This window comes from Vipera berus, assembly GCF_964194415.1.
Source record: "Vipera berus genome assembly, chromosome: 7".
Taxonomy (NCBI): Eukaryota; Metazoa; Chordata; class Lepidosauria; order Squamata; family Viperidae; genus Vipera; species Vipera berus.
The window spans coordinates 11,846,702-11,859,761 of NC_138209.1; the positions used below are offsets into that span (position 1 = coordinate 11,846,702).

Consider the following 13,060-nt stretch of genomic DNA (forward strand, 5'->3'; position numbering starts at 1 on the left):
GTAAAATTTATTCAGGAATTGACCCTACGTATTATTAACTATAGAATGGGTGGGGGGGGGAGAGAAACAGACAGACATATATTAATATGTGGCATCACGTGTTTTATTAATTGTGGGGTACATTATAAAGAAAATTAGCTTGGATCAAGGCCATCTGGTAACTTCCATATTCATTCAAAGTGCAGAGCCAACAATATCGTTCCACTACATAGGGATGGATGGATAAACAATTTTTTTTGTTGTTTTAGATTTTTATCCTCCTGATTTCTAGGCCAGCACCTTAACTACTACACCAAACTAATTTCTTGTTAGTTGTACAGCATTATTTATTGGACAAGAAAGAATTACCTTTTTCATAATATGCATCACTTCTCAAAGCACAAAGCTGCTTCTATTTTGCAACACCATCTTTGTAATTCCCAGCAAAACACTTACTAATGTTGGCTTTGTCAAGCAGTGCTCTAGTTTGGTAGACTGTGGAAATTTAATCTGATAGACTGTGATGTCATATGCTTATGTCATTTAAAGAAAATGTCTCATAAAAGTTAATTATTAATAATGTAATACAGTGCAGTAACGCTATTGATTAATTAACGCCTGTGGCAGGATGGGTGGCCCATAAATTTAATAAATAAAATAAATAATTCCTTGACCATATCAACATATTTAATTATTAATACTAAACACATATGAAATCAAGGAAACACTTGGGGCGGCAAAACAATCACTTTTTTTAAGTGGTGGTGTGTTTTTTTAAAAAAGAAAGGGGAACCACTTGTATTTACATCTGTCTGCCCATCCATCCATCTATCCAGGAGCAAAAAAAAAAAATCAACTTAAAGAGATTTCCTTGTGAGTCAGGTTGGGTGAGAGAAAGAAAATCAATGCAATTCTGAAGGTAAACTTGAACCTTATTCTCCTCTATCCTAGACCAATACTTTTTACATACGACACTCTCTTTGTTTTTACTTATTGCCTAAAACAGAGGTGTCCAACTTGAAGACTTGTGGACTTCATCTCAGCCATGCTTTAATTCCCCATACTAGCTGGGGGAATTCTGGGAGTTGAAGTCCACAGGTCTTGAAGTTGCCACGGTGGACACCCTGGCATAAAATACGGCAATAAGTAAGATATAATATTGTTAGAATTCAAAATGAAGAGTTTTTTTAAACATTCATTTGTAAAAGTTTCTACCTCAGAATTTCAAGTAATCCTTTCTTAAGAGTTTTACGAACAAAATGATAAAATGAACAGGTGAAATAACTCAATTTCTCATGGGTATTCAGAGAAATGCTATACTTACTGAATTTAGCATGCTCCTAAGCATTCCCAGCAGTAAAAATGCAGCTTCTGTGCAAACACTGTGAATTGAAGCAACCACGGTGCCACTTGATGCAGGAACACCAAATATGAATGTCCAAATTGAATCTAAGTCAAACTTCAGCAGAGGAGGAGAAAAAAAATGCAAATACATTATTTTATGTTCATTTATAAGCAATCTATAAATTATTCCAATGCAAAGCTTGCCGTTCTCCTGCTCGGTACTTTAGAGTTATTTGTATAACTCAACCAATGAGAGATGCTCACTTAATCCACCAGAACCTGTACCAATTTTTATTAAGCAATTCATAATAATAATAATAATAATAATAATAATAATAATAATAATAATAATAATAATAATAATAATAATAATAATAAGTTGGAAGGGACCTTGGAGGTCATCATATCTTATTTATTCAAGTATGTTTTAACATAGATACTCCCAGCCCCCCCACCCCCAAAAAAGGCAGTTCGTCAAGGAAGCACACATACTGTATCTGTCTAAAGATTGCGGAAGATTTATATAGATATCTGCAAAGAATAAGCAATTTTCACAAAAGAGGTACAAAAATCCATTAAGAGGCATGCTACAATTACTCTTCAATTTGAAAAGCAAACAAACACCAGTTGATATTCAGACTCCCTAGTGCCATTTACCAGACAATTCCTGGTCATCCTTCAGTAATGCTTCCTTTTAAAGAGTGATACAACTTTTCCCTCTTAATTCTTACATGTGACAGAGATATGTTTAAGTATTTGTCAAGGCTTTTTGAATGGACCTTGCTAATTAACTCTTTCATTCCTGTTTTGGCCCGGCTCAGGGCTTATCCACAGGAACTAGTCAACTATATATATATATTGCTCAAAAAATAAAGGGAACACAAGATAAGACATCCTACTATTAAATACAGTACATTGTATTGTTTAAGTGTTCCCTTTTAGTTTTTTGAGCGATAGATAGATAGATAGATAGATAGATAGATAGATAGATAGATAGATAGATATAGATATATAGATGTGTGTGTGTGTGTGTGTGTATGTAAATTTTTTGGCTTGCTAACAAAGAATAAAGGGAGACCGATATGATCCTTGCTTAGCTACCACTTTGTTCGGTGGCCACTTGAAATTGAAATGATGCAGAACAAGTGGTGCTTTTGACTAGTCTTTGAAGTGTTGGCCACCACATGTAGTCACTTGATTGTAATCTGGCTGCTTAACAACCAATTGCACTTGCAATGGTTGCGGTGCCCTGCAGTCATATGACTGCCATTTGTGACTTTTCCTGCTGGCTTCCCCAAGTCAATGGGGAAGCCGACAATCGCAAGCCTCCCCAACTCTGGCCCCACCCATGCTTGCATCTCACTGGCCAGTCGCACCTTTCCCCCGACCTGACAACCACCTCCAGGCCCAAAATTGCTCTCATGCTAACTGCAACCACCCATGTATCCTCCTTCACGTGGCAGCAGCAAGTTACCAGCCCATCAACCTACTTCAAAGTTGTCCGACTTGCAACCTCCTGCTGGCTTCCCCATTGACTTTGCTCATTGGAAGCTGGCAGGAAGTTCAGCTCAATTCAGTTCAGTGAAACACAAAGTTTATTTGAACGTTCACTTTTACCAGTCTTCTCACTGACTCCAGTAGGTATTTTGGTACATAGTTCCTACCTGGCCACCCTGGTTGCACCGACTGATGGGGAACGGCGTGCTGAGTTGCAGATTTTCAGGCAGTTCAGCGACTGGCTGCTGCAGGAAAAGTGCCATGAGAAGGAAATACAACGCAGGCACATTTGTGTGCTTAGGAAGAAATGACTGAAGGACTGGGAACCCTGGGAAATGACAAGCGTCTCGATTGATTTCCCTGACCGTTGATCGGCCACCAGCACTCCTGCCAACATTAAAACCTAAGCAGAAAATAAAAGAAGAAAAGTTAGATGTGTAATATCAACACTTATTGGAAGTGTTAAACTTCCCTCCGCCCTGTGCGCTCCCACAGAGAGGGCCTCCTCAGGGTGCCACCGATCAGAGAATGTCGATTGGTGGCCCCCAGGGGGAGGTCCTTCTCTGTGGGCGCCCCGGAGCTATGGAATCGGTTGCCGGTTGAGCTCCGGATGGCGCCCGACCTTCGCTCCTTCCGTCGCGATCTGAAGACACTCTTATTTGAACAAGCCGGCCTGGCCTGATGGGGGATGGGTTGGGTTTTTATTGTCATTTTTAATATATGTATTTACTGTTTTTAGTTGGGCATATGTTTAATTTTCTTTTAACTTTTGTATTTTTGTATTTTTTATATATCTGCCCTGTTCACCGCCCTGAGTCCTTCGGGAGAAGGGCGGTATATAAATAAAATTATTATTATTATTATTATTATTATTATTATTATTATTATTATTATTATTATTATTATTATTATTATTATTACTACTACTACTATTATTATTATTATTATTATTAAATATTATTATTATTATTATATTATTATTATTATTATTATTATTATTATTATTATTATTATTTTATTATTATTTTATTATTATTTTATTATTATTATTATTAAAACAAGTTGAATGCCACACTCAGTATGGTGAATAAATGGTTGTTGCACAGAACAATTTTTCTCAGTGTCATTTTTATTCAACTGGATGTTTGAAATTAGGAAGAGTGCTAGGCTATATAAGGGAAAAATACTCAAAACAAGTCAAAACCTTGGCCTAAAGCAGGGGTCTCCAAACAGGTTGAGGAATTCTGGGAGTTGAAGTCCATCAGTCTTAAAGTTGTCAAGTTTGGAGATTGCTGGCCTAAAGAGTCAACAATTTTAAGGGTGAAGCTTACTAATATGCTTCATCCTTCATTATGTAAACTCTGTTACGAGCCTTCTTTGCTATGTAAGCCCATTGAAACAAATGGAATTGCCCAGGCATTCAATAATAACAAAGTTATTGCCCAGCACAACCATTATACAATTAAACAATTCTTCATTTCACTCCCAAATAAATATTTTCTTATTCCCTTTCACTTCTAAAAGAAAACATATCTATATTCTTAATTTGGAGTTGTCAAAGATCCCAAACAGGTTAGTATAGAACAGGGGTAGGCAACCTTGGCTCTTTTATGACTCGTGGACTTCAACTCCCAGAATTCCTGAGCCAGCATTCCTGAGTCATAAAAGAGCCAAGGTTGCCTACCCCTTGTATAGAAAGAAAAAACAAAAACTAAATTATTGTTGTTTGCAAAAACTCATGAATGAATGAAATAGCACTTTAAAAAAAACAGTCATGGAATTATATTTTCAGAAACTTTAAGTACTTGAATATAAGCCAATTTCATCTTAATTTCAGAGCAGATTTGAGCAATAAATCCTTAGAAGTGCACTATCTCAGCTCTGCTAGTGATGTCTATTAATTCTCAATAAACAAAGGTATTAATGTAAAAAAATGGCTTTGCTCAACAGTATACTAGAAATATCCATGCTGATTCTATAATATTTTTTGTTTCTGATTAAAAATATTTCCTTTATGCTAAAAACTCTTTATATCTTCAAAATTGTACAGAACATGCTCTTAGCAGCTGATGTTTACAGCATTGCTCATCAGGCACATCCACATTATTAGAACAATAACAAGGAAGCAATGCTAACTTTGAAGATTGTCATTTTAGGAATTCCTGTATAATCCATTTTGGTCCAATTGTTACATCACAGGAGCAACTGTCATCCCTGCTCCCAAGCAGATGTTCAATAACATCAGCTTAATTAGATCATTTGGGATGGCCTTAAAGGGGAACCCTTGCATGTAAATGAACATATGTCACCCCTTACTCAAATATGTAAACATAATGGATTAGCATTCTGGCTTAGTTCTTTTTCCCTTGGCATTCTACCATTAAATTAACAAGGGAGATTGTAACAACACACACTGTATTTGACAATGTTATAAACTAGTCTCTGAACAAAGTTATGTTTTATGTTCTTTAGATGAAAATGGGATATAAACAGGCCAGTTAAAGAGGTTGTGGCTTAGTTAGCTTTTTCTAAGACACACTGATCAATAATTGTGCATTCATGAAATTGTCCACAGATATTATCTAAAGAAATGGAAACTAGGCATAAGGTATCTCCTAGGCTGGCTCATCTAGTCATAGTGTTTTCTGTGTACGCGCCTTCAGTTTACCGGTTCAGGAGCCATCTCCAATTTGGGAATATGCTATATGTCAGAAATGACTCTCCCAATATCAGATCAACTTTATAATGGCCACAATATTCACCCTAGAAAAACAAAATGACCACAAACCTCTAAATTCTGATACAACCTTTTGTCAGGTACATAGTTAAAATGGCAATTTCCTATATAAAAAAGCTTTTTTTTAAACTGTTCAGCCTAATGTTCAGCCTGAACTTCAGTCCAAGTTCTATTATACAGGTAGTCCTTGACTTTAACAGCCACAGTTGAGCCCACAATTTCCACTGCTGAGCAATACAATATGTTAATTGAGTTTTACCTCATTTTACAACCTTTCTTGCCACAGTTCTTAAGTGAATCCCTGCAGTTATTAAGTTAGTATCACAGCTGTTAAGTGAATCTGGCTTCCCCCACTGACTTTTTGCTTGTCAGAAGGTTGCAAATGGGGGTCACCTGACCCTGGGACACTGCAACCAACATAAATACAGGCCAGTTTCCAAGCGTCCAAATTTTGATCATGTGATCACGGGGATACTGCAAGTCCTAAGTGTGAAAAATGGTTATAAGTCACTTTTTTCAGTGCTGTTGTAACTTTGATTGGTCACTAAATGAACTGTTGTAAATTAAGGACTACCTGTACTGTATTTGATAACATGGTAACTTGTGGGGATTCATACCAAGCACGGTTCCAATCTTATTAGTCAATACAGAATCAGTCTGTTCCAGCCAGCCTCCACCACTCAGACCTTCTTTGAACTTGATGAGGATAGTTGGGTTGCTCAGCAAAACTACCAGAATTCTCATGGCTGCAGTCACTGTAGCTGGATGCAGATGGTCTTCCATAAATAGTACAATCCAATCAAAGCCCAGGGTTCGGACCAGCTCTTCACAAGCCCTAAGGGGAATCCACAGAATTAGCAAATACTAAGTATAGGTTCTCCTGCTTGAGCAGGGGGCTGGACTAGAAGACCTCCAAGGTCCCTTCCAGCTCTATTCTATTCTATTCTATTCTATTCTATTCTATTCTATTCTATTCTATTCTATTCTATTCTATTCTATTCCATTCCTTCTATTCTATTCTATTCTATTCTATTCTATTCTATTCTATTCTATTCTATTCTATTCTATTCTATTCTATTCTACTCTACTCTACTCTACTCTACTCTATTCTATTCCAACAATGAAGAAATAAACAATAGCCCATCCGAGGAAATATCAGTGTAGACAAACAAGCTAACAGTAAACACTGGACTAGTGAAGTAACCACCAAGAACACTCCCACCAACAGTGATGGACAAGCCATTAGTATGTAAGAGCCGATCCACTGCCCTCTAGCACTGATGATGTTACTTAGTGTGGTCATGAAATGTCTTCGAAACCAGCAAGCTCAAAGAACAGCAAGCAATTTTTTCAGGGTAAAAAAAGGGGGTTAATAAGATCTCCATTTCAGTCTTTCAATTTTGCTCCATTTCAGTATGTGCACAGTAGTGCTATATGATGTTGCTCACATAGATTTGTTAATGTCTGTTGATACAAAATTAGAAACATCCTGGATTTTGTTACAATTACATCTATCCAAAAAATATTTACTCACTGTAAATTGACACTTGTTTTTTCTTTAGATGTGTACATAAGCTTCAGCAGGATATCCAGCAATCTGTTTCTCAGAAGAATAAGATTTGCAGAAACAAGTCCACCAAAATCTTCCTCAGTTCCTAAAAGGCAAATTATTGCTTTGAAGCACACAATTTTAAATACCCATGCACAGATTTATTTTCTAAAACTGTCAGTGGACATTAACACATAATAAATCTAGCTAAGAAATACTTCCCCAATTTTATTGCACAGGAAATGTTCCTTGAGCTGAAAATGCTCTAAATTTTAAAGATTACAAGATGAAACAATTATAGATTAAGAAAGATAAAAAGAAAAAATCACTAACACATTCCTTTTGGAATGATACACACATTATAACATATTTATTGTAATTTATATGGACAAGCTGCAGAAAATAACTGTAAGCTAATCTACCAATGTACATCTAAGCAAGTTAAGCTGTAAATAGTCTTTTAGTATTACAACATTTTTGGACTTAGTATAAATTTTGACTGGTGTGAAAAGGTTTGTAATATAGGGTACATTCACATGGTACCCGCTTAGCAACTCACACACCTTATGTCTGTAATTCCAGCCTCAATGCACACCAGAGAATGGCATGCATGAGCTTGAAAAAAAACCCACACACATTAAATGCTAATGCAAAAATAACATCTCAACTTCTCCTGCACTCTTGCCCTTGAACCTGGAACTAGTTACCAGTGTCAAGCTTCTCTTCGTTGTTCATCTCCATGACTACAAATTTCTCACAGACTGCAAATGTAGGCAAAGTAGAAGCGATGAACTGTCCAAACCTTGGAAAACAGAAGCGGGGAAATGGCAGGCACTTGTATGACAGGCGGAGTTTAATTTTGCTTGTTGTTAACATCAGCTGCACAGGGAAAGCAACACTAAGGGGCAATTGGTTCAAAAAACCTAGATCAGACATGTCAAACTCGTGACGTCGCGTGACATCATTGCGCAACGTAGCTGAGCTTTTTCTCCATTGCCGGCAATGGAGTGGGCACGGTTTCCTGATGATGCATCCGGCCCGCAGGCCGGCAGTTTATTTATTTATTTATTTATTTAATAATATTTCTATACCGCCCTTCTCCCGCAGGACTCAGGGCGGTGAACAGGGCAAGAATAAAAATACAAATTACAAAAGTTAAAACTAAATTAAATAAATGCCCACATACTAAAATAGATATTTAAAACCTAATAAATAGCAATAGCAAACCCACCCCCCGATCCCCTCATCAGGCCAGGCCAGCTTGTTCAAAAAAGTATGTTTTTAGCTCGCGGCGAAAGGAGCGAAGGTCGGGCGCCGTCCGGAGCTCAACCGGGAGCTGATTCTGGTTGACAGCTTATTTAGCTCAACCGGGAGCTGATTCTGGTGACAGCTTATTTAGAATTAAAATTGCCTTGGTCTAACATAATACCAATCCAACCTTCCTCAGACTACTGAAACTCCTGCATGTACTGCCTGAGGTTTTAGGGTTGAGACCTCAGAATGCAACTTGGTTGGGAAAGGTGATGTGTAAAGGCCAAGACACATGTGATAATGCACAATTATTATATCAAAATAGTAAATTATATATTTCAAATAGATTATATATTTGAAGATAAACTATGGGATTATCATTTTGGAACTGACATGGGTTTTGGAACGCGCAAAATATTACATTTTCTAAGCGTTACAAAACTTTATACAGATACTCCTCGACTTATGACCACAACTGAGCCCAACATTTTTGTTGCTAAGAGAGATACTTGTTAAGTGAGTTTTGCCCCATTTTATGACCTTTCTTGCCACCATTGTTAAGTGAATAACTGCAGTTGATAAGTTAGTAACAAGGCTGTTAACCGAATCTGGCCTCCCCATTGACTTTGCTTGCAGAAGGTAGCAAAAGGTGATTACGTGATCCTGGGATACTGCAACCGTCATAAATATGAGTCAGTTGCCAGGCATCTGAATTTTGATCACATGATCATGAAGATGCTGCAACGGTCATAAGTATGAAAAATGGTCATAAGTCACTGTTTTCAGTGCTGTTGTAACTTCGAACGGCCACTAAATGAACTGTTTTAAGTTGAGGACTACCTGTAGTAAGATTCCTATAGCTATTAATCAATAGATTCTGGCCCTGTTTTGAACATTTTCTGCCCTCATACAAAAATCTCATACATTTCTATGCGGGCCTAGAGAAATGTGCCCTCAGAGATATCAGGCTACTCTCGAATTTTCGTGGGGAGAAAATCCATAGTGAATCTCAATGGTACCTGAGTAGGTCATTGCTGCTAGGGAACCCCTGAAGCAAATAACTTAGGACATTGCTAATGGCGGCAATGGTTGGCTGTGATAAACACATATCTCGAAGTGTCAACAAGAGTTTTGGGATTAGTTGGAATTCCCTCATCAGCTTTGCATTTTTTGATGCTTCACTGTAAGAGAAAGAACAATGTAATAAATAAGAAAACAATTTCCATTCTCACCGATAATGATAAGCTTCTTATACTACAACTCACATTACAAATTATTTTTCTAGAGGCAATCATATCCAAGTATCAATTAGTACATATTTCATTTCAGAAATCTGCACCACTATCATATTGTACTACTTAATGCAAAAATACCTGTATTTATTTACTTAATTACCCCAATTATTATATCCAAACATTTTTGATTTGTTGATACCTTTTTGGTTACCTATTTTACATAGGCTCCTAACATAATTAAAGTCAAATGTTGGTTATCTCTTCTATGCCCCACCTCTGAACGTCACTTCTGAGCATCAAGAAAGCCCTTGTTTTGTCCATATATTTGTAGTTTCTATAACTGATTTCAAAACCAAGCATTATTTGAATGAGATCTTCAAAAGAAGGTGCTCTATTTCCTGCAGAACCGTATATTTAGTGTGTGTGTGTTTGTGTGTGTGTGTGTAAAGATGTATGTAATTATACCTATGCAGTGCTCTGTATTTAAAATGCAAACATAACACCTGTCTACAATACCTTAAAACAATTTTGTTTTTTCTAAGATTGCAACTAAATTAAAAGCATTGTGCTCCTCTACACTGTAAAATTTCAATTGGTGATTTAATCCAAACAACTGTGTAGCTTTAACCTACATATTTTATCATGAGATAAGATGTCCTTCCTATTCCTTCATCACCTCAAAAACAAAACACAACAGGGAATTTTAATCAAGTTGTATAAGAGCATTAAACAGGGGCACCAAGCAAAGTTTTCTGTGAATTCTGATGGAGGAAAAAAAACCTGGAGTGTTAATTTTCTTAGACTATTTATGAAACAATACTTATCAATGTTACCTAGACTCAGTAAGAAGTTCGATGAAATGTTCAAATAACGAAAGATGAAGTTCGTAGGGGGCATGAAGCCAAACCTGAAATGCAAAAAATATTTCTAATTCTTACATGCTGTTAATTTAGCACATAATACCGCTACCAAAATATTTCCCTTAAGTATATCCATCAGGAATTGAGCCTGACTAATACTTCATCTTCATTCTAGATTAGCAAAATCACAGACAATTTTCTTGATTTACTTTATGTCATTTGTTCTGTAGAAAAAAATACATTCTAAATAACAGTTCACTAATTCACAGTTTTCCTTTGTCAAAGAAATTTCCAGGTCAGGGCTGCTCACTGGTCTAAGAAAACAAAACTGATTTATGTTTATTTTGATTGGCTCTGAATATAACACAAGCCAAACCTATGAATATTATAATCAATTTTCTATTTCAAGTCCAAAGATTTGCATGTTGCGTCTCCTCACTGAATAGTTTATAGAAAAGTTATTATGGTAGATATAATCACATCTCTGGTCATATCTAATAATTTTCAATGAAGTCAACAAATTTATTTCCAGTTGTATATTCTTTTTAGAACAAAGCATTAGTCCACAATACTGCAGCCTTCCTAATTTAATGTTGTTCTCCTGATATGCTTTAGCTATAAATCTCATATTCCTCAGCTAGAATGGAGGAGATGAGAAATGTAGTCCCTGCATATCTGGAAAGCACCAGAATGATGACTACTTATAATCTATTTCAATAGTTCACATTAAAATTGGCCAACAAGATGAATCAATGTTTATTTGCAGTACAGCTGCACAATACAGGTGGTCCTCGACTTATGACAATTGAGCTCAAACTTTCTGTTGCTGACATGGTTGTTAAATGAGTTTTGCCCCATTTTACGAGCTTTCCTGCCATAGTTAAGTAAATCATTGCAGTTATTAAGTTAGTAACATCGTCGTTAAGTGAATCTGGCTTCCCCCTTGACTTTGCTTGTCAGAATATCACAAAAGAGGATGGTGTGATCCTGGAACATTGCAACTATCACAAATATGAGTCAGTTGCCAAGCATCTGAATTTTGATCACATGACGATGGAAGTGTGAAAAATCGTCCTAAGTCACTTTTTCCAGTGCAACTGTAACCTTGGACGGTCACCAAACAAACTGTTGTAAAACGAGGACTACCTGTATACCACATGGCATGTGAAGCAAGAAAATGCTTCTTCCCCCCTTTCGAGCAATGCTATTACTGCAGATTTGCAAACTAATCTTTTATTGCTAGTGTTCAAGTAATATTCTAAGTACCTCAAAATCACAAAGCAGATCCTGAAAAGCAGTTGAATTTGGAATAATGGATGTTTCATGGCCACTATCCACAGTTCCCACTAAAGAAAAGGTCAGATGTAGAATGTGGCTGTTCAAAAGACAACGTTTCTTCTTTAACAGCATGGCCAACAACTGGAAGAAGAGTAAACCACATAGAGATGCTGAAGCCCAACATTTCTGAATTCTGCAATCTCAAAGCATTTTACAGACAAACAAACATTCACTTCATTCTAGCACAGAAAAAGAGTCACACAGCGAAGCTGTCTTATGAGGGGTTCTTGGTGTTCTCTTGCAGATGTTTCATTACCCAAACTAGGTAACATCATCAGTGTTAGTAAAGGAGTAGGGTTTGCACTCCGTTTTTATAAAAAACTTTATATATGACCAGCTCAAGATTGGCTCAGTCTTCCATCCTTCCAAAGTCGGTAAAATGAGGACCCATTCTTTAGGAACAAAATACAAAATTTTGTTAAACCCTAAGCACATTATCTTCACACCTGGGATGCATCCATGTGTGTACCCCATATGGAAGCACAACCTATCATAAATGATGCTTGCTGATCTGGACTCTCTCCTGTATCAAGTAATGTGTGAGGTCTACTGATGGTCAGAGTTGAGTAGCATAACATTTGTTGAGTCAGTACCAAAAACTAGTCAGCTGCACTTAAATAAGTTTTCAGCTTGCCTGCTTGGCTATAGTAAAGAAGTAAGGTTTGCCTTCAGTTTATACGTATATATCCTTTTTTTCCCTTTGCATTCTTAAAACAAAATCATTTTATATTATGTACTGGTATCATGTGTATATCATTATAATGGCATATTATGCCATTAAGTATTTATATATTTACACTTTATTCTGACAGCAAATTTATAATTTAAAAGTAAGAATGATTGTTCTTGTATTTTTAACTTTTGGGAAGACAAATTAAGAACCGACGCAGTCAGGCTAATGCAGTGATCTGATGATGTCAATTAAATTCTCAGTTCATTTGGGGGGGGGGGAACCCCTCATCCTGCCAACCTCACTTCAGAAGCTGAAGCTCATGCAAATACATACTGCTGGATCACTGTAGGTGATGGTATCTCGCTTTTGATTAGAACAATAAACCTTTTCTTACGATGGGAAAACATTCCCATTTTGCAGGAGAGGCTTTTGCCATGTACCCAAATGAAATGTTACATTTTAAATCAATTATATAAGTAAAACCACCTCCAATAAATGTCCTTCAATGGACACAGATGGTGCAGTGCCCTTGATCGTCCTAGCAACAAAGCCTCCCATTTGCTTCTCTTCAGGATCCTACCAGTTCTTCCTTTCAAT

The 13,060-nt window shown here is 36.7% G+C and overlaps 1 protein-coding gene across 4 annotated transcripts in view; it reads right to left on the bottom strand.

Annotated features, from left to right (window-relative positions):
• WDFY3 (WD repeat and FYVE domain containing 3) overlaps positions 1-13,060 on the bottom strand; it is a 177,688-nt gene that overhangs the window by 55,459 nt on the left and 109,169 nt on the right. For all 4 annotated transcript variants that reach the window (XM_081333153.1, XM_081333152.1, XM_081333151.1 and 1 more), the window contains 8 exons: positions 11,719-11,871; positions 10,426-10,499; positions 9,377-9,538; positions 7,814-7,908; positions 7,092-7,212; positions 6,175-6,392; positions 2,988-3,223; positions 1,304-1,438 (listed from right to left, as the gene is read on the bottom strand). In XM_081333153.1, coding sequence (XP_081189279.1) covers positions 1,304-1,438; positions 2,988-3,223; positions 6,175-6,392; positions 7,092-7,212; positions 7,814-7,908; positions 9,377-9,538; positions 10,426-10,499; positions 11,719-11,871 — 1,194 coding nt within the window. The remainder of the gene's footprint in view (positions 1-1,303; positions 1,439-2,987; positions 3,224-6,174; positions 6,393-7,091; positions 7,213-7,813; positions 7,909-9,376; positions 9,539-10,425; positions 10,500-11,718; positions 11,872-13,060) is intronic.